The sequence below is a fragment of the Gadus chalcogrammus genome, chromosome 2 (genome assembly GCF_026213295.1).
Source record: "Gadus chalcogrammus isolate NIFS_2021 chromosome 2, NIFS_Gcha_1.0, whole genome shotgun sequence".
Classification (NCBI taxonomy): domain Eukaryota; kingdom Metazoa; phylum Chordata; class Actinopteri; order Gadiformes; family Gadidae; genus Gadus; species Gadus chalcogrammus.
Genome location: NC_079413.1, coordinates 18,933,646 through 18,954,953, shown reverse-complemented (window position 1 = coordinate 18,954,953; position 21,308 = coordinate 18,933,646). Strand labels below are relative to the sequence as shown.

At 47.6% G+C, this 21,308-nt stretch overlaps 1 protein-coding gene across 2 annotated transcripts in view; it reads right to left on the bottom strand.

The window, feature by feature from the left end:
- The window catches only part of LOC130396550 (myosin-9-like), a 43,147-nt gene extending 24,089 nt beyond the window's left edge, over positions 1-19,058 (bottom strand). For both annotated transcript variants that reach the window (XM_056604780.1, XM_056604781.1), the window contains exons 1-5: positions 18,832-19,058; positions 5,261-5,592; positions 3,380-3,536; positions 1,924-1,951; positions 1,536-1,629 (exon numbers count right to left, since the gene is read on the bottom strand). In XM_056604780.1, coding sequence (XP_056460755.1) covers positions 1,536-1,629; positions 1,924-1,951; positions 3,380-3,536; positions 5,261-5,587 — 606 coding nt within the window. In that variant the 5' untranslated portion in view covers positions 5,588-5,592; positions 18,832-19,058. The remainder of the gene's footprint in view (positions 1-1,535; positions 1,630-1,923; positions 1,952-3,379; positions 3,537-5,260; positions 5,593-18,831) is intronic.
- Between the last annotated feature and the right edge of the window lie 2,250 nt (positions 19,059-21,308).

Genomic DNA, 21,308 nt, shown 5'->3' with positions numbered 1-21,308 from the left:
CCCGCAGAGCAGGCCAGCCGCAGAACTAGCCATCCAACCGCTAGCCAGACAGCTAGCCATCTAACAGCCAGCCAGCTAGCATTAGAACTAGCCTTCTGACAGCTAGCCAGACAGCTAGCATTAGAACTTGCCCTGTAACAGCTAGCCAACCAGCTAGCAACAGAACTAGCCATCTAACAGCTAGCAGGCTAGCATTAGAACTAGCAATCTGACAGCTACCCAGCTAGCATTAGAACTAGCCCTGTAACAGCTAGCCAGTCAGCTAGCATTAGAACTAGCCATCTAAAAGGCTAGCCAGTCAGCCATTTGGACCCAGGATCTACATTCTTGTCAGGAGCTCCGAGTTACAGAGTCGAACCGACACTGAGCCAAGATTAGTAAGCTCCACCTTGAAAGAATAATCAATCATAAATCCCAACAGCGATGCTATCGCGCCAACTCTGGTAAAACACGTGTCATTGCAAACGCAGCCGCCATTCTGGGCCCCGTTAAACGCGTCACACGTTCTGACCAATGAGAGGGAGGCTGTTTGTAATGACCGGTGTTTTTAACCAGAGGGACACATTTCTTTGGTTCGAGTTTCCATCTGTGGTCGCTCTGTAAAGCTGGGCAGAGCCGGGGAGAAGGTCTACAGGGCTACGTGCCAGGGTGCTAGGAACGGCTTGTTTACCAGAACATCTGCCATGAAGGACTGGTAACGTGGCTCAGTGGAGACATATTGATGAATGACAGTAGTGCAAGACGTTGTTTGGATGTTATTAATCACCAGGAAGGATGAGGAGAGGCCAGAGGGGCTGGAGTCAAGGTGGTGAGAGGAGAGAGAAGGGGGGGAGGGAGAGGAGGAGAGGGAGAGGGGAGAAGGGGCGGGAGTCAAGGTGGTGGAGGAGGAGGGAGAGGCTCCTAGAAGATGAAAGGAGAGGTAGACTGGAGAGAAGGGAGTGAAATAGAAAACACAGGAAGACTAGAGACAATAATATGGAGGAGAGAGAGAGAGAGAGAGAGAGAGAGAGAGAGAGAGAGAGAGAGAGAGAGAGAGAGAGAGAGAGAGAGAGAGAGAGAGAGAGAGAGAGAGAGAGAGAGAGAGAGAGAGAGAGAGAGAGAGAGAGAGAGAGAGAGAGAGAGAGAGAGAGAGAGAGAGAGAGAGAGAGAGAGAGAGAGAGAGAGAGAGAGAGAGAGAGAGAGAGAGAGAGAGAGAGAGAGAGAGAGAGAGAGAGAGAGAGAGGAAGGGACGGAATCAGAAGATGTGTGAGAAAGAGGAAAGGGACAGAGAGATAAAATAAAGTGGTCCAAATAGGCGGATGGAGACAGGTGTTGGACAGAGTGGAGGATGGGAGGCTAGAGGAGAGGTGATGAAAGACAGAGAGGGAGATATGGGAAAAGAGAGGGAGGAGGTGAGGACAGATAGATTGTTTGGTGAAGAGAGGAACTGGAGGAAGAGGGAGGACTAATAGGAGGTCAGGAAGGAGACATGGGTTGATAGGAAAGGAGTGATGGGGAGGGGAGGGAGGGACGGGAGGCAGTGGGGGAGAGCTCACCTGGTCTTTCTTGGTCTTGTGGGAGGACGCTACGTGAGCCAGATACTGGATCACCTTCTTGGTGTTTTCAGTTTTACCGGCACCAGACTCTCCTCTGTGGAGGCCGAGAGCGAGGGATCAACAAACCATTTTTGGGGAGGAGAGCGGAACAAAACAGGATTCAATGTGGTGACTCAGGATTCTTTTTTTAATAAATGAAATTGTTTGTTGGGCTTTCTTTGAGTTTAAGTTATTGAGCTCATCAATAATAGATAGTATATTTTATAGATGGTAAATTATGCATACATCAATATTACAGAGAAAGGAGAGGGGAGAGACAAAGAGGGAGAGGAGAGAGAAAGGAGAAGGTTCTTGGCATCTTGCTGCACGGAATCTGTCGTGAACTCACGTGCAAAGGATGGACTGATCTTCACGATCTGTGGACAGACATGAACATAACAGTCACAACATGTACACTAACGCAACAAAGTAGACAGAAACTCAGCCAGCACTCATTATACAAGCTGTAAAACAGTAGCTTTTTGACTCAACAGGAAGTCTAGGAATGGGGGACAGGAAGTTGATATCTGGCTTCCTGTGTGACAAAAACGTATCGAGACTCAACACTTCTCCAGCGATCCTAATGCCTTCCTGGAAGCAGACAGGATGGTGTGTCTGAGGGGCTCAGGTGATAAAAGACGGGAGTGCAGAGATGGAAGAGCTAACAAGGAGGAGCCACTAAAATAACCTAATGTTTTACCGTACTAGCATCGAGGGTAGCTTCTTAAAGTGCAGTCCCTAACCGCGCAGACAGGTTTGATTCCAAGAAAAAGTGTTTTGTATTGAAGATACTGACTTTGAAAGATCTTGACCATCATTGTTCTGTGAATATCTTTTTTTGTAAAAAGTAGCATTAATCAACATTGCATCGAACATGATTTAAACATTTATAGTACAAAGGCCCGGGAGTTTAAAGTTAGGACGTCCGACTGTTTCTGTGGCAGGACCGGAGGATTTATCGACGAACGACACGCAACAGCCGGGAGGAGAACCGGGCCCAGCTCCAGGAGACTTGCCCAGGGGACCACAGCGCACACAGACCAGATCCAACATGGCTGACCCCCCCTGACCCCCATCTACAAAGACCAGAGCCAAGAAGGCTCGGAGTTGGGGGTCGCCCGCACGTCGGCCATGTTTGATCTCACAGGGCTCTCTTGTTCGGTGTTGCAATGAAGGGCGGTTTAACTCTTCAACAACATCCTAAAAGTTGTAGTTGTAAGGCTTCAAGATCTAAATGGTGTGTATACTTTGGGGGATACACCTTAAAGATGGCGGATCTTCTGAACCCTACTGAAGATAACTTCTAGTTAATTCAAATAGGAATCAAAACTTGTGGATAAACGTTGAAAAAAAAAAGAAGTAAGTATTTAACTCCAGGGGCATCGTGAGGTCATGATTGGGAAAGGGGGATTTCAGATTTGTTAAAAATATAATAAAAACTGGCCTGGGCCAGATCTTCAGGGTCTTCATCGCTGCCAAGTTTGAAGAGATGTCATCCAGTTATTTGCCGTGATTAATATGTTTGTTTATAAACATATGAACCACTGTGAAAAGGCAATTCTACGCGATTAGTCACATTCCTTCTTTATGGGGACCACAACAGAAAGCAGCCGTATTCACATAATACTCAAACAACCGCAATGCCACTTTTGGTACAGAAACAGTCAAAAAACAATAGATAACGCCTCAGAAGGTTCCAAGCTAATACGCTTATAAGCTACTAAGCTGGACGTAGCAGGATCCTTGTGCAGTAGATGGCGAGCTAATTAGCTAGCAGTAGCTGTAGCAGGCGGGCGGAGGCTTACCCTGCATCATGCTTCTGTAGGAGGTGTCGGTGATGGCGTAGATGTGAGGGGGCATCTCGTGCCTCTTCTTGCCCTTGTACATGTCCACGATCTCCTCAGAGTAGATGGGCAGGTTCTTGTAGGGGTTGATGACCACGCAGAATAGGCCGGAGTACGTCTGCAGGAAGAGGGCGTCTGATTAGAGTCGGTACGGGGCTGTGTGGATCATCAGAGGCTAGGCCCGATGGATGCTAACCTTCCTACTCATGTTCTGGTTCTCTTATCTAAGGAAAATGTGTGCACTTTCTTGGACTCCTCTGGGAGGTGTTCCCATGATGCATTGCTTCTCCACCAATGCTGACCTCCATCATACACAAGGAACAGGACACACTGACCTGGCTATCTTTAACACCATACCTCACTTTAACCATTCCTTACTTTATACCTATGCATAACACACTTAAACTTCTGTGTGTTTAAAGAAGTAGAGCACTGGTCCTCAATTTATAGATTAACGATTATGTTAAATACAATCAATAAACTATTACCATGCCATTATAGATATTGGTTAAAATATAAAAAAAAAAATATTTGTTCCCTGAACACAAACTTGTGTGGTTGCATAATGTGAGCCACGCCCCAGCCAGATCAGACCGGTCTCCTTGGGAGTTGGAACCAGTCAAACCCTAAGCCAATTTTTGTAGCAGGGCTTCTCCCCAGAACCCCTACAGACCTCTACTCCCCTCGTACACAACATTGCACTGATAACTTCTGCCACACAGTCCTCTGGTTCACATCGTTCTCCTTGCCAGGTCCTCTCTCTCTCCCCCCTCTCCCTATCTCCCTCCCTCCCCATCTCTTTCTCCCTCCCCCTCCCCCTCTCTCACTCCCCCTCTCCCCCCTTGTTAGGAGGGAGGGAGGGAGGGATGGAGAAGGGAGTGAGGAGGAGGGAGAGAGTTTGGGGGGGGAGAGTGGGAGTCAGCAGCAGCAGGGGGGGGGGGGGGGGGGGGGGGGTACGGATGAGTTTACATGACCGGGTCAGCTAGGAGCTAATTCCCCGGGCCCTGCAGCCAGCCATACATGGCCTTCATCATGGTAACAATTACTGCAGCGTTTAGAGTCCATATCCAGAGATCTGCTACTGGGAACATGCCACCATAACCCCCAGTTCCCCCACCCCACCCCCTCCATCCTACACATCCTCTCAGGAGGCCATTGTTCCCAGCAGCTTCCTGTTTACCAACAAGGAAATACAGATAGAACAAGAGACAGCGATACGAGGGGGAGCCGTGCACAAAGACCAGTCTGTTGGCTTACACATTAACCAGTGCCCTGCCTGTAGAGCTAGACTCCTCTACACCAGACTCACTCCTCTATAAGGTAGAGGTCAGGGCATGGTTATACACTTATAAGGAACAGTTTGAGTTGTAAAAGTGAGGCCAAGACTAGAGCAGTATTTAAACAGAGGCTAAGAGAGGAGCAGAGTACTACACACGTACACACTTAAGTGTACGCACGTATTGCATGTTGCACGTCCCTAGAAATAGTACTTGCCGGTGTTGCTATCTCTGTTGCCTACGGGGAATGGGTTAACCTAGTGATCGTTAGTGCTTGGCACTATGAACATCCTTACTGTACCGGGGCTAGTCCCTTACCGTACTATTGTTTCTCTCTCTTCTGACAAATGTACTTATTTTAAGTCGTTTTGGATAAAAGCATCTGATAAATGCCCTGAATATAAATGTAAAAGTACATGTGAAAGTACTTTCATCAGATGAGGCCAGGGCAATATACTACATATTTCACATTTGACAGCAGTAGTACTGAGCACTTATGTAGATGAGCCCAGAGTAGTATTGCGTTATATTTGGACAGTTTTGAGCAGTGTTCAGTAGTACTTACGTAGATGAGCCCTGAATAGTATCTCTCCTTCAGGTTGTGCAGCACCGAGGCCTCGTTCAGGCAGGTGAGCTCCGCCATGTCCTCCACCTTGCTGAACTTGGGCGGGTTCATCTTCTGGATGTCGTCCTTGTTCACCTTCACCTTCTTGCCCGAGTCGGCCAGCTCCACCACGCACTCGTCTCCGCGCTCCTCGCGGACCGAGCCCGCCTCGAAGCCCAGGCGCTCCGACGGCACCCACACCAGCTTCTTGGTGGCCCAGTCCGCCTGCGCCAGCGGGTTGGTGACCATGTTACGGTCCACATACAGGAACTTATCAGCGTCCGACATGGTGGCTGCAGAGGGAGGGAGAGAGGGGGATGGTCGTTTACTAGCGCTAGTCGGTATGTCTATATGCACTTGTTCAGCCAACTTGGTTGGACCATCGCTGGCGTCCATTTCACAAGGAAAGAAACTATTCTTATACATTATTCTCAGGGCAGGATGGACATATGCAGATTGATGTTTTCTTTTTAAGTGATGGGTTATATTGTATTAGTAAAAAAGATATGATTGAATAAAAATTGTGTTAAAGGCTGAGTTTCTGTTAGTGATCATTTGCTTAACACACTCATGACAGGAGGTCAAACGCCCTTAAGGTTGAACGCTGGTGTACTGAGTGAACATTAACTGACTTCCTCCTAACAGCACTTATCCAGGGAACCGGGTACTGTGGCCGATTAAGGAATCTAAAAATAACGTGATGATTTCTTATTTTCCACCATCGACCAATCGTCTAGGAGAAGGGTACACTTATACATCGATTTTGTTTTAGTTACTAAGACCGATTCTTTATCCAAAGCAGTTGTGGTGAATTAAAAAGGTAATCTGGCTCAGGATCAGTTATATCAGCAGGTGTGGCCAGGAGGCGAATGGGGAATCGAACAAGGAACCATTTGCCGGGGTCAGCTCAATTAATGACTTCTTGAAGTGACTCTTTACACATCTCCCTCCTGGAGATATCCCGGACCATAAAAGTTTCCCTGGAAGCCACCTTATCAGACCCAAACCCATAAATCCGAGCACGAAGAGTTTTATCTACTACAGAGAATCATAAATTCTGAGTGGCTCTGCTCATCTGCTGCGCACATCGTAGATAGTTTAATAAAGCACATAAAGCTTGCTGGTTTAGTGGAGGAATGCGGGCGGACGTCGTCTGCAGAGGATACTTCTGTGGTCAGAGATCGACCCATCGGGGTTAGAACCAGAGAGACACGAGTCCTTCACAGTCACGGCCGGAGGTCAGCTGACCCCGGTCGCGGAGCCCAGTCATTCTCTGCCCTCGCCCAGACGTCAGAGACAGATCAGCTGTCTGCAGGCTCCACCACACACAGACAAGAAGACACCACTCTCCGATTGTTACGCTAATGGAGTCCTCCCTTCTAACCGACACGCAAAAGGGGTGACGATTATGAATGTTATCAGTGATATCAGGAGGAGGAAGCGGAGGAAGGACTTTCCTCAAGCCCGGTAGTGACGGCTTGAAGGAAAATCCATGTTTACTCTGACTCAATTGAGCTTTCCTCTCTTTTCTTTGCGTCATCCAGATTGGTTGTTTACCTTTTGCCTGCTGTGAAAGCAGTGCAACCTCATGCATAAATCTGTTTGGCGAGAAGGCAGGAATGTCTGGTCTTCAGGTAAACATCTCCCACCTTTGATGCAAGGACAATGCATTACGGAGACAGGATGAACCTGAACCTCTTTCTCTCTCTCCCCCCCCCCCCCCCCAAGAACAACATCCTTCTGGAGAGGGGGGGGGGGGGCAGGGATTGTTTAAAGACTGTTCAGGGCTCAGAGGAGACTGGGGTATGCATTCATTAAAATACGCTTATTTTCATTTTTTATTTGGAAGTCTCATCCGTCCTAAATGCAACATCTCAAAGAAACTGCCACGTCACAGGTGGGGACCAGGGAGGTGGAGAAGACGTGAAGTAGAACCGACGTAGAACCGACCCACGGTTCTCGCAAGCTGACATTAAACTCAACAGGGTCAAAGGAACGTCATCCCCGTCATCCCACCTTGGTTCCTCTCCGAGAAGCTCTTAATCAGAGCACCATCTGCGGGCTCCCACTCTGCCAGCAACGTCTCACCAGCATTCAATCAGCCCGTGTGGCATTCCCGGATTTCTTTCCCAAGAAGGGATTTATGGTGATGCACAACATGTGTGGAACATTTGAGCCTTATGTGGCTTTTTAAGTGATAAATATGCGGTCTTAGGAGCGCTAAATATGCGAATAAAAGACGGGAGTGAAACGTCCCTGTCTGGATGGATAGGTACATCTGCTGCACTCTATTTCAGAACAAGCTTGCAAGAAGATTTGTCACAGTAATTAGCCAATTAGCGATAAAACAACCACTAAAAGCCCTTTGTTGTTAGTGTCTGCGAAATCATATCAATAGTTTACTTTCAACATTCATGACTTTATAATTGACAGGCCTCCTTACTCTCCTCCTCATTGGCTAATGCAGTCATTAACTGAGCAGTCAACATGAGCAACACTTCTCCAAACACAAGGCCGTCAGTGTGAACGTCCTGATTTAGTGTTCTCGTTGAACGTGCTCCTGGGAATAACGCGGCTGTAACCTTGTTATAGACGCGATTTACCTGTGTCGCAGGAACTTTTTCAAACTCTTGTTGGTTTAACAACCCACCTCACCCCCCTCCAACGATGGTTGCTAGGGGCAACCACCCGTCGGGGTTGGCAGGGTAGCAGTTAGAACCGCAGGGGTCTGGAATATCCACGGTTAATGCCGTTTCTGCCCATTTACAGTCAAGACATTCCGGGATCCGATTCCAAACCCTAAGTTTCCACTCTGGAAAGCAATAGTATGCTAAAGAATGTTTGAGTTGAACTTTCACTGTGTTGCTGCCAATGACGGGAATCAGAGGGTTCAAATAAGAAATTGACCACAACATACATTCTGACCAATTTTGAAAGACAACAAAGAAGATCACCGAGGTTCCAGAACTTCAACCAAAGTGTTCTTGATTAAGACATTTGATGGATGAAAGGGGGTTCCTTTCAAATGCAAATTTGGTTCTAAATCTTCCAAATAAGTGTTCCTGATCAGAGCAGTGGCTGAACAGAGGTGGGGCAGGCCTGAACGAGAGTAGCTCAGGTCGACCGTGGCTTGAACACAACCGCCAGCGTGGGTAAAAACCCCAGAAAGGTAAACAAACGGAGTGGCTGAACCAGTAGGACCAGTATGGAGCATGCAGAGGCGGTGCATGCTGGGACCTGGGGAGCTGAGGGGTGGTGAACGGAAACTGCTACCCTTTCACTGGCGCTGGGTTAATATGACGACGCGTCATTCCTGGGAGGTGAGCAGGCCACTCCTCCTCCTCCGCTGGGTTAAATAGGTCCTGGTGACCGGTCACCATAGCAGACCAATACTGAAGAGATACTTTAGTGTCCTGTAACAGTAGGATCCTATAGCAGTAGTACTAGCATCCTATAGTAGCAGTAGTATCCTAGAGTAGCAGTAGTATCCTAGAGTATCAGTAGTAGTAACCTATAGTAGTAGTATCCTATAGTAGTAGTATCCTATAGTAGTAGTATCCTATGGTACTAGTAGTGACCTATAGTAGTAGTAGTAGTAGTAGTAGTAGTAGAGTATCCCAGCATAGTGTAACCTCTACCCCCTTATCTAATACTCAAATTACAAGAGGTCAAGAAGGACTAGGTTTGAATGATCAAGGCTTTATTGTCACCGCAGAGAGTAATAACATCACCTGAGTGGGTTTGCAAAAGAACTCCCAAACAATCCCGGAGTCCCGCGTTTTATCCTAGTTGTGTGACCTCACCTAAGATGTCCTTGGCCAATCACAATGCTCTAAACTACAGGCCCTCGGACGTTCAAGCCCACGATATTATATAAGCATTAAACATATTAAACATTAGTTACATGAATTTACATAATATACATTAGTTATATGAAGTTACATATTATACATTAGTTATATGAAGTGAGGTCTTCCATTAAAAATCCATTCATCGTTTATTAACCTGATCTTAGATCACCATGACTTACCACATGGGTTTAGGAGATGAGCCCTGTGGAAGCAATAATTTTTAAACAGTAAAATATGCAGTTGTAATAGTCAATAGTCAAATAACAATGCCACTTTATTTGTCTGTGGGATATACAATCCTAATCCTAAAGCTGGTAGTGTCTGATTTTAACCAGTGCATGAATTAGTTACCTTAAGTCTAATTTAAGCCAGCCGTCTTTGAGGGGCAATTTATGTGTAAATGAGGAACTCATGTAAATGTCCCTCAAAATGCAAGTACTTGTTGACCAAGGAAAGCCAGGTAATATCAAGTGTTCATCAACATTTGGCTCCATTGTAAATATATTTACCTTATATTCTTGTATAATTCATACTTTAAGATAACCTTACTTATACTTATTATCTAAGTGAAGTGAACTGAGAAATAGACTGATGTCATTGACTACAGAGGGACGTCTTATCTGAGTCTTATCTGTTTGCCTGTCAACTCCGGACCCTCTGGGGGGGTGAATAACAGTAGAACAGGGTCTAGAGCCTGCCCCTCTTCCCCCCTGCAGGTACATTCGTCTCAGTCTCCACTATTATTTCTAACATTTGGCAAATATCCTTTTTTAAACCTTCATTATTTTCTACCACACGAGTCCATCTCCAGCCTCTTCTCTGAGCCCCAAAGCTCCTCTGCACTTTAGAGTACAGCCACACTTTAAGCTCTACGTCACTCCAATATTGATTTAGCTCTGATTGTTCTCAACCTCACCTGAGAGTCTCTTTGGATGAAAGCATCTGCTGGATGACTGATTCATGGTTGGGATTAGGGATAAGAATAACTCCACATGTTCACGGTCTAATAACCAGTGGGGCGTATGAACGAATAGGCGAATATTCAATGCGTGCCGACATTCACAAAGGCAGCCATGGATCTTCCGTGAGAACTCTGACTTACAATGTTAAACGCACAACGCTACACCTAGAATAAAAAGTATGCCACAAATATTCAGGTTTACAGCAGGGCTGCGTAGCAGCAATGAAGAGTGAAGTCCTCCTCATTAAACCGCTCCCGGCGCCACTCGTTTCATCACACTTGGCACATCTCAACTCCCTCCACTACCAACAACTTCAGGACATAATTTTGCAACCCAGTAGAAAGGGCGGAGGGGGGGTGTAGAGTTATAATAGTTGTACTTTGTATTACAAATACTGCACGCACGTTTGAGTCCAGACGAGGACAAAACATGACTCACTGAGGACTTCACAACCCTGGTTTTTCCGTTTTGCAACAAACTTAACCCCCTGGACAGCCGCCATTGTGGGGGGTCCAAAGCCCCCCTCGGGCCTCAGCGTGCAGCTTCTCAATCCCTGAGGACCCCCACGGAGGTTACAGTGCAGCATATAAAACACGAACAACACACTGGAGGATTTAGCGCGTTTGTGAGGCCCGGAGAAGCGGCCTGTTGTTCTGGAGCAGAGGTTCATATAGCCCGCTGCATTCTGTCATGTTTGACCAGGTCCCGGGACGGGGCCGGGGGGGCCTTCTGATGACCTCTGCAGTCTGCACCCCCTTCCCCAAGTTATTGACACTACGTGGGACAGCTTCCCTCCAGCTGAGTCCTCTTACCCTCCTCCACATGGCCCTCTCCCTCCCACGACAACAGACACCCCCCTGCACATCCTGTTGGAGGACATGGGAGACGTGAAGCTAATTAGTCACCCTGATGACCCGCTCTGAGGCTCCACGCTCCGCTGCCTCCCCACCCGCACCCTTCCCAAAGCCCCCTCCCAGCCCACTTTTTCAGGGCCGCATTCCTTTCCTTCACCCTTTATCAGAGAGCGAGAGACCAAAGGAATTCCAGTAATTTCACTTGTGTAACCTCTCCTCCTCCTCCTCCTCCTCCTCCCACTCCTGCTGCTCCTCAACCGCCCCCTGCTCCCATCTCCCAGACCCTGCCCCCCACCCCAGACCCTCCAGCTCCCAGCAGCCCCAGGGAGGTTCACTGTAGTTGATCATGTACAAGAAAGTACTGAGTAAGAGTAGTCTCTTGGCTAAATCTTTATGTTTGTGTGTATATATATATATATATAAGTGTGTGTAAATATAAATGTGTGAGTAGTAGTATACATGTATGTGTGTCGAGCTAGCCTCATCATTTTCTACAACTACATTATTTACTTTGTAGTTCACAAAGGATACCATATGATGTCCAATCATAAACAGTGTGACGGCTGAACGACCAAGATCATAATCATACTCTGGTCTTGGTTTGCCCTTTGTTGTGTTTTTAGCACAAACAAGAAACCAGGGTGAACTCATTCCAAGACACACCCGCCGCTGTGCTCCAGTTTGGTTGTTATCGAGCGCTGGGGCGACACAGACAGACAGCACACAGCACAGACAGACTGGGAGCTGCCACACATACCAGCGGGGTGTGGTCGAGTACAGTCCTCTCACAGGACAAGAGCCATTAAAGCAACACAACTATAAATGCACAACAAACAGAGCTGGGGATTCGAGACATGATCTGACCTAAGTCTGCCTAAGCTCCAGTGTGGTGGAAGTTGGAAACTCATTTGTAGCTGCTTAGATGTTTGTCATGATTTTACTTAATTGAAGGCTTGGTTGTTCAGCCTCACTTGTAAAGTCGCTTTTGGACCAAAACAACTGCTTTGGTCTGCATATGACATGCCTGTGCCTTTGTGTGTTGGGGTCCCTCCCAGTTGAGGCAGGATGGAGTAGTGAGGAGGTGGATTGGACCCCAGGCCACTAGGTATGGGGGACATGGTTTCGATTCCCATGGCCACAGTCAACCTGTAGGCCTGCATGAGCAGGAAGTTTAACTGCACCTTCTCATTTAATGATATGCAACTAAATTATCTGCAACATTCAGAATTAAGTGTCTGCTACATGCCTAGCCAATCAGATGATTCCTGAGGTTAAAGAGAAGAATAAAGAATAAAAACCAGGGAGCCGGCCAGCCTGTAATCCATCGCTAGCCTTCCTCCCACAGACCCACAGTACCGTCCATGACACAGATAGTCTGTGACACATTTCAGACTCTCAGGAGAGCCGCACGGGGGGTGAGATGAGCCACTAATCTATTCCGGTTCGACTCTCTGCTCCACATCCAGAGTAGCACAGAATGAAAGACCTTTTTAAAATACTAAGCCCTCCACAGTGTCGTCAGATGGCATCAGTATGTTACGTTTTACTGGTCAGGTCGCGTTACAAAGACAAACATGGCTTCTCTCTTCTCTACCAAGGTCCAGCTGGCCTTTCTCTCTCTGCCAACTAGAACCTCCCCATTCTGAGCGTTTGCTGACGTCCTCAGACTTTGGAACAAGCAGCCAACTGTGAAAACATCTGACAGTCCACTGAGCTAGGCTGCTATATCAAGATTACCAGGCCTGCTGAGTCCTCAGCATAGTTACCCATTAACAGAACACTCTACGATAGGCAGGACGCGTCACCCTGGAACTGCTTTTGCAGTCGGAAAATATGGCATCCTAACAAACGCGACTACAATAGTTAAACTAGGAAGGGTACTGTAGCTTTTGGAGGGGAAAACCAGGAAGAGGGGAAGGTAAACCAAAGTTTGCAGAGAGCGGACTGCGGCCACAAAGACAGGAAACTCTGTGGGAGTGAAGAGGAAGGGAAACGCCCGATGGCAGCGCTATACCACAGGCCCAGCATGTCGGCCTCTAGGGTCCAGACATCCGAGTGCCGTATGCCTTTACCGGCACCTGGGTTGGGGGGACATAGGTCCAGGTCTACACTGGAGGACTGATGTTGACTGCGCTCCACATCACGAGATATCCTCAACGTGCTACTAGGTTATTTGCTTCTGATGGATCTACAGAGAAAAGAGGCGTCCTTTTGGAAATCTCGGTTGTCAATAAGTACATAGAGCCCGGTGCTAGCGTCTTATCATTCAGACTAAGGAGACCCTCCAAGCCCCTCAGAGTGTGTCCCAGCAGCTCAACTCTCCTGCAGAGCTCCATGGCCACACTCTGATCAAGCCCATCTGCTGCCAGACTCCATTCCTACCCTGTGAAGACACCCTCTCATATTCCCCTCAGCCATATTTGTTTACTTTCAACTATTTATTATTCACAAAACACACTGTTGGTTATTGTTCTGGGGGGGGGGGGGGGGGGAGAACTTAAGCATGCCCAGCTTGGAGACAAACGTCTCTTCTCCGAGATGTTTCTCCAGCACTGACGAGTGAGGAACGGAGTTCTTGAGTTCCTCCACAGTTCTTCGCTGAGCCGGGGTGGTAAGAGAGCACGATGGTCCCTCATGGCCTGAGCGCACATTGTTGAAAGAATTCAGTCATCACTTCAGTCAGACTCAGTTATGAAGTGATACTGATGTACATTTCAGGTTATCATTTGACTCCCAAACCTCTTGTGTAAACGTGCATATGCGCTTTATTTTTTTTAATAAACTGATGAGATTTTTGTTCGTGAAACACAGATAAGTCTTTTTTTTTTTTTTTTTAATCTTTTTTTTTACCAAAAACGTGTTTAATTTCCAAAACATTTCCAATAAATATTTTCCTGCAGTCCAGCACTGAAGGAGCAGGCAGCCGGTAGACCATGTGCTGCTGGTTGGTTCAGAAGTGTTCCCTTTGTTCTCTGTGGTTCTCCTGCTCTCCTCGCGCTCCTTCTTGGGAACCGGGAGAGGGAGCGCAGAGGAAATGACAAAACGGCTAAACTATTTTGCCATTTGTGGAACTGTGTGTGAAATATCACAGGGAGCAGGACTGTGGTGTTTTCTTAAGAGCGTACGTAGGTCCAACGAGGAGGAGGAAAAATAAACCCCACGCAGCAGAAACAAACCTAAATCTCTCAGCTCTGTCTGCATTCCTGGCCAGGAGGGCACAGGGACGCAAGTATCCCATTTCCTCTGGTATGGGGAGGCAGGCGCTGGGATCACCACCACTAACCAGACTTTAACCACCACTAACCAGACATTCACCACCACTAACCATACATTCCATGGTTAACCAGACGATAACCACCACTAACCACACATTCAACACCACTAACCACACATTCACCACCACAAACCAAACATTCAGCACCACTAACCACACATTCACCACCACTAACCAGACATTACCAGCAACAACAGTGGTAACATTGAAACTTTTTAATACGAGAAACAACATACTTTACAGTAGAGGGTATAATGATCAAATAAATATTGTATGAGGTGTAAAAACCAAATTAAACTAGATGAAACTGAAGGGTAATAGGTTTACAACTGAAACTAGGTCAAATTTGTCATCCCATTTGCCTCTTCAGATTCATTTATATGTGAAATGTCCCTAAAGAATACCCTTCAGATCAGATTGTGTTGCATTTTGGCTCCCACTATGGTGGCCATTTTATCTCCAAAGTCATTGACAACTGGAAAAGATAAGTCAAAAGATATCCAAAGTATTTCCAAAAATACTTTGGATTCAATTTTATGATCACGCCTATCTTAACGTGGCAGCCCATAGCATATCACCCAAGCCACAGAATACAAAAGCCTGATTTGTCCATATCGAGCTGTCCAAGCCCTTAGATAACAGTTACATAATCATTTTTAACGAATGTGAAAGTGCGGAGTGCGGGCCAGACGAACCATCTGCTGGGCTGCAATCATTCTCACCCAGGGTGCATATTGTAAAAGATGTTTAACAGGTAGTGTTGGAGCCCAGGCAGCAGATTGATTCTGCCGCCAGCAGTGCAGTTACATATTGTCCTCTGGTCACCCAGAGCAGCTAAGCCTGTTTACTTTGTGTTCAGTCAATGTTATCGCCGACGGGAGAAAGGTATTTGGCCCGACCCGGTCGCCCGCTCTTATGAATCAAAGTCTGCCCCAGTCCACTACTACGGTCCAAAAGCCCTAGAACAGTCAACATTCAGAGCCACGCCAACGACTGCATTCAGAGAGTGAGGGCACCAGTCTACCGTCTCAGAGGGTAGGGGGTAGAGATCTGTAATGGGCCGGTTAGTGATAGTTAGAGGGTGCTGCTGAGACTGTAGGGGATAGAGATGTGAGGTGGGCCGGTTAGTAATAGTTAGAGAGTGCTGATGCGAACCGATCTCACTGTTCACTCTCTGGAGCTGTAAAGCGAGGGAGTTCAACCGTCGTCCAATATCGCACCTAAACAGAAACCTAGCTACACCCACACATGTAGAGCAGGTGACACACACACACACACACACACACACACACACACACACACACACACACACACACACACACACACACACACACACACACACACACACACACACACACACACACACACACACACACACACACACACACACACACACACACAGGAAGTGCTTTACTGCTTTACTCCAAGAGACAAACTCTTAGCTCACTCGACTGTACGAAGAGGAAATGTCGTTCAACATCTAGCTGCACAGCAAGGCAGACATGACAAGTTCATCTAGAATTAATTAAATATTTACAAGAGCCTGAGGGTTCCACATGATGGGGCATGACAAGCCTCCATCTTGCATCTTTTCAGCGTTATCAATCGAGTGGCTCGGTGGGTCTACAATTTGTGGTGGAGAAGTTACAAGATGGTGGCCCTGCCTGAACTGATTTCATGTAACTTCAGAAATCACATGATTGTAACCATGCCAGTTACCTTTATGGAGCAAACTATTCCAAAATATAACTGGCAAACTATTCTTGCAATAAAACTATTCCATCACCCCCAATATACGGCTCCACAGAGGTGAACAGGATGTGACATCATCCCTCCTCCCCCTGCCTGGCCCCGAACAGGCCTCTGGTCTATGATTAAACCATGACCTCATCATCTACATGCTGAAGGGCGGTTCCTCATGGAATTAAACTACCATCTATAATAATCACAAGCTGCCAAGCAGAGTGAGGCTCCTCCACAAAGGAACAGTAATGGCGGGAGCAATGGGATAGCTCAGAGCTGTTTAGTTTTAAGATTGGCTGTGGGTTCGGAGGCATTTCCTGGTATTGTTTGAAAACCAGCAGAGGTTTACAGGTGTGAGGGAAGAGGAGGAGGAGGAGGGGGAGGAGGAGGGCGCAAACACAGGAACCACCAGGAGCAGGAGAATAAATGCTAGAGAATAAAGTGCTCAGAAGACAAAGAGAGAAGCCAGACCAGAGATAAGACAGACCATCGCTGTCCCTCAGGTATATCCAGGAACACACATTTAAACATTTAACTGGGTTACATCTGTGCACTTGCACAAACAATGGAGCCCATTACATCTTCTCAAGGTGTTCAGGTGCACCCGAGACAATCAGGAGGTTCTGTCGACTGATTCTGCAGTCCTGAACGTTGCCAGGTCCCACCCCCCTTTTCAAGCTGTAAAAACAGCCTTAAAAAAAAAAAACACACTGAACAAGGGTTGCCTTGCCTGACAAGCTACAGATTTGATTGAGTAAGCGAGGAACAATCGAACGCCGTTGGCGCCTGCAGGCCTAACCTGTGGAGTATGATACGCATCGATTAACTTGGATTGGCTAATTTTAAAAACGCATGCAACACCTTATTGTGCATCAATCAAAACAAACTTGTTTAGTGAGGGAAGGTTGAGCTAAAGTTAAAAAATATTGGAGGTTTAATGTATCCTTAGAGGATAAACGAAAAGATAAAACACATTAAAAAAGGGAAAGGATATAAATTAAGAAGAATATGGTCATAAAATGTAATTTAATTTCTCTCCACCCAGCCTCCGCTAGCATTAGCTCAATGTCATCAGTGTTAAATTCAGTCTATTCGGGGAGCGGTATAGACGTTGTCCTTTATCCCTCATCACGTACAGATGAACAGAACCCAAACAGCAGCTCATCTCCTTGAAGCTGGAACATAACATGGCCCAGCGGGGGGGGGGGGGTCAAGGCGCCCTCCCCCTATCGCTCACAACTAGCCTGTACTCTCTGAGAGCCAGCCGTAAACTGGTGCGTTGGGATCCGATTCACGGCGTCTAGACAGTGGCCCTCCACAGCCACCCAAATATCTGTGACATGACCGCTCATAGCTGCCTCCCTCTACCCTGAGCATACACCAAGGCAAGAAGTTTCCTTAAGGAGGTATAACGGAACATAGGTCTGCTTTTGCATTGAGGTTAACTCTGTGTGTCCGTCTGTCTGTATGTGTTGCATCTATTACTGTAAGGGGCCTATACAGAGATGTAAACATCCAATAATAGTCGATTAAATCTCGCAGTGTACACACCTCGTATGAACATTCCTGTGTACCCACTCTGCCAAGCGAAGATCAGAAACGATCCCATTTCACGTATCATTAGATTCTTAATACGACAGGTTTCTGTGTTTTGGGGTAAACACCTTCCCTGATATTTAACGGTAACCCTGTAGTTCGTTCGACCCTTACTCGACGTATTAGATGAGGAATTAATGCGGGGAGTTTTGAGAGTGTAGGATACACACTTTGATATAGTTTGTTCTCCACCAGGTCGGTAACGACCCTCGCTGGAGCTCCTCTCCTCCTGGCGAGATCATGTTCGGTCCGATGAGACCCAGGCATGCGTGAAGGACGGTGCGGTTCACGGCTGACCCGCAGAGGGCCCGGTGCCCACCGTAAATCAATAAACACACAGGGTGAGCAGAGACTCCGCGGTGACCTACATTACAGAGGGCGTGCGCGCGCATTGGAACGAGCAACAGTTTCGACCTGAAAGCTCGCGCACATACTTCAAAGAGATGCGAACAGCGCATAAATCTGATCGTCTGGGCCAAACTTCTGGCAGCCTACGAATTCGGGCCCGGTCACTCAGTGTCCGGTAGTCTGGCTCAGATAGCCCGCTTTGGTTAGAGACACACTCCGACACAACAGGGCTGCGTTCTGCTGACAGAAACCGGAGCACCGGAGGTGGTCACAGACACCGGAGCAGGTCGCAGACACCGGAGAGGCCGATCTTTAATCCGGCGTGGATCGGCACCGCGAAATCCTACTCGTAACTGCAGACGAAGTGACGTCAGCGGCGCGAGGCAGTCCCACACGGACGCTCGTGCCATGCGTACCGCGCGGCCACACACAGCGGCGCGAGCACACCGGGCGCGAACTTCGTGCAATGTGGCGAACTTAATGCGTTCTGAACGCGATGTTTACGAACACGAACACGTACACGTACTTGGGGGGGGGGCTACGGTTAAGTGAGCCCCCCCCCCTCAGCGTCCTGAACCCGGCCTGCTCGGGGATCACTTCCTGCCCCTAGCTTAGCCTCGCCACATTGCCCCCCCTGCCCCAAGCAGCACCGTGATTTAATGGTCATTGACTCCATGCAGTATGATATCAGAACACATCATACGGCTCACAAACCTCTGGGAGAATCCGAGCACTGGTAAAACACGATCTAGTGGGGGAGTCCCACCCGACAACGGGATGAAGTGGCACTTTTCCCTCTTCCCGGTTCGCTCCACTCAGGAGAAGTTAGGAACCGGGCGAAAAATGAATGAACATGCGATCAATAAAGACCGACTTTAGAGAGCTGGATGAACCGGGAGCTCACCTGCTGATCAGAGGACGCGCTCAGACGTTATCGACAACCGGGGCTCCGTGGGGGTCTCGAAACAAACTCCTCTCGACTGCCGAGCCGCTTCGTGAAGAGCTAGGACCAAACTACCGACTTCACTCTCTTTTTTTCTCCACCAGCCCCTCTTTTTTTTCAATTTGTTCTACTCCTCTTTTCGTTTTGCTCCCTCCTTCTCTGGTTAGTTTGCGTAAATTTACACGGCGCTGCGCAGTGGGTCGGGGTGCGGTCCGGGGGGGCGGGAGCTGCGGCGGGGGAACGCCCACTTTTCCTCTCCGATAGCCAACGGTTTGACTCGCCGGGCGTTCTCGTCCAATCAGATCAGGCGAGGGGCGGGCTCTGGTGTCGGGGTTGTGCCACTCGTCCTAGAGAAATGGGCCAGTCCCAGGGTGGAGGAGGGCACGGACACAGCCGTGTTTAATGATAGAGGTATGTGCATACTAAGGATCTTTATGACCATATAAGCACCAGGCCTGGTCAGGAAGACGGACTGATCATCCAGGTTCACTCAATGACGAGTGCTTCAGTCAGGCCCCTGTCGGCTTTGGAAACCTTTGGGCATTTTTCACATAACTCCTAGAGAAGTAGGACATTGTACCTCATTCGCAATACATGGAGCTCATTTTATAATAAATATAGTTTTTTTCCAATTGATTGAACATTTTTTATTTACAATATCATCCCTCCATACATGTTCAACTAGTGGTGGTTGGGAGTTATTTCTGGCAGTGGATCGAGGTATGCACCTCCAGTAGCACATACCATGAGATCCCATCAGTTGTCAAGACCCTCTCCCCCTCAGGATGCGGGCTGGGGTCGATGCTCTCTCCGAGGGACCGTAGGAGCATGTTGAGGACCGGTTAGCCTCAGTGGTTCTCTGGTCGGTGGTTATAAATCATCCATTCCATGTGTTTGGTGTGGCCGTATTGATTGGAACTATTATGAAATAAGGTAAAATATTTCTTAATTGTAATGAACTTTCGGCATTATAAGTCACATCAATGGGTTTGTTTAAATAACAAGTAATCACAGTTAGGGTTATTTTTAACTCCAAATTTAGGGAGAGGCACAGGGAGAGTTTTCTTAAGCATGCCTGAATAGCATCTGACAGGAGTTATTATTTAGGCATGAATAAAAAAGAACAAAGACATGTCAACACCACACTCCAATGAACAGCCTGGCCAAAACAGGTAGACTCCAACCTGTTAGCTTTAACAGGTTAGCTCCAACCAGTTAGCTAGGCTCCAAATGGTTAGCTTGGCTCCAACAGGTTAGCCAGGCGCTAACAGTTTAGCTAGGCTCCAACAGGTAAGATAGCCTCCAAAGGGTTAGCTAGGCTCCAACAGGTTAGCTATGCCCTAACAATTTAACTTGGCTCAAACTGGTTAGCTAGGCTTGAAAAGGTTAGCTAGGCTCAAACAGGTTAGCTAGGCTCCAACAGGTTAGCAGGTCTCAGAGGTTAGCTAGGCTCCAACAGGTTAGCTATTCTTTTACAGGTTAGCTAGGCTCTAACAGGTTAGCTAGGCTCCAACGGGTTAGCTAGGCTCCAACAGGTTAGCGAGGCTCCAACAGGTTAGCGAGGCTCCAACAGGTTAGCTAGGCTCCAAAGGGTTAGCTAGGCGCCAACAGATTAGCTAGGCTCTAACAATTTAGCTTGGCTCAAACAGGTTAGCTAGGCCCCAACAGGTTAGATAGGCGCCAACAGGTTAGCTAGGCTCCAACAGATGTTGTTGCAGGTAGACTAGGCTTACAGTTACATTTCAACAGATCTTGCAGCAGGTAGACTACAACAGGTAGACGTGGCCCTGACAGGTACATTACACCTGTGTTGCAGCAGGTAGACTTCAACAGGTGGACTACAACAGGTGTTGCAGCAGGTAGACGTGACCCTGACAGGTACATTACACCTGTGTTGCAGCAGGTAGACTACAACAGGTAGACTGGGCCCTGACAGATACATTACACCTGTGTTGCAGCAGGTAGACTTCAACAGGTGGACTACAACAGGTGTTGCAGCAGGTAGACGTGGGCCTGACAGGTACATTACACCTGTGTTACAGCAGGTAGACTTCAACAGGTGGACTACAACAGGTGTTGCAGCAGGTAGACGTGGCCCTGACAGGTACATTACACCTGTGTTGCAGCAGGTAAGCTCCGACAGGTAGCCTGCAGCAGGGAGGCTGTCGTGATCAGACCTGCCTCCCACTGTGGGAACCAGAGCGGCTGCCAGGTAACACCATGAGTGACAGCCCGCTGATGCCGTCTCAGGAATGTGGATCCGCCTCTTTTGATTTCTCCAGATACATAAAGAATAATTATGTGCTGTGGTAACACAAAAAAACGTACAAGAGATTTATAAGCCTTTCGTTAACGTTAACCAAACATTGATACACATTTGTAGATGATAAAATATTGTTAAACATAAGATGTTAAAGGACGCCTATTTTACTAACAAT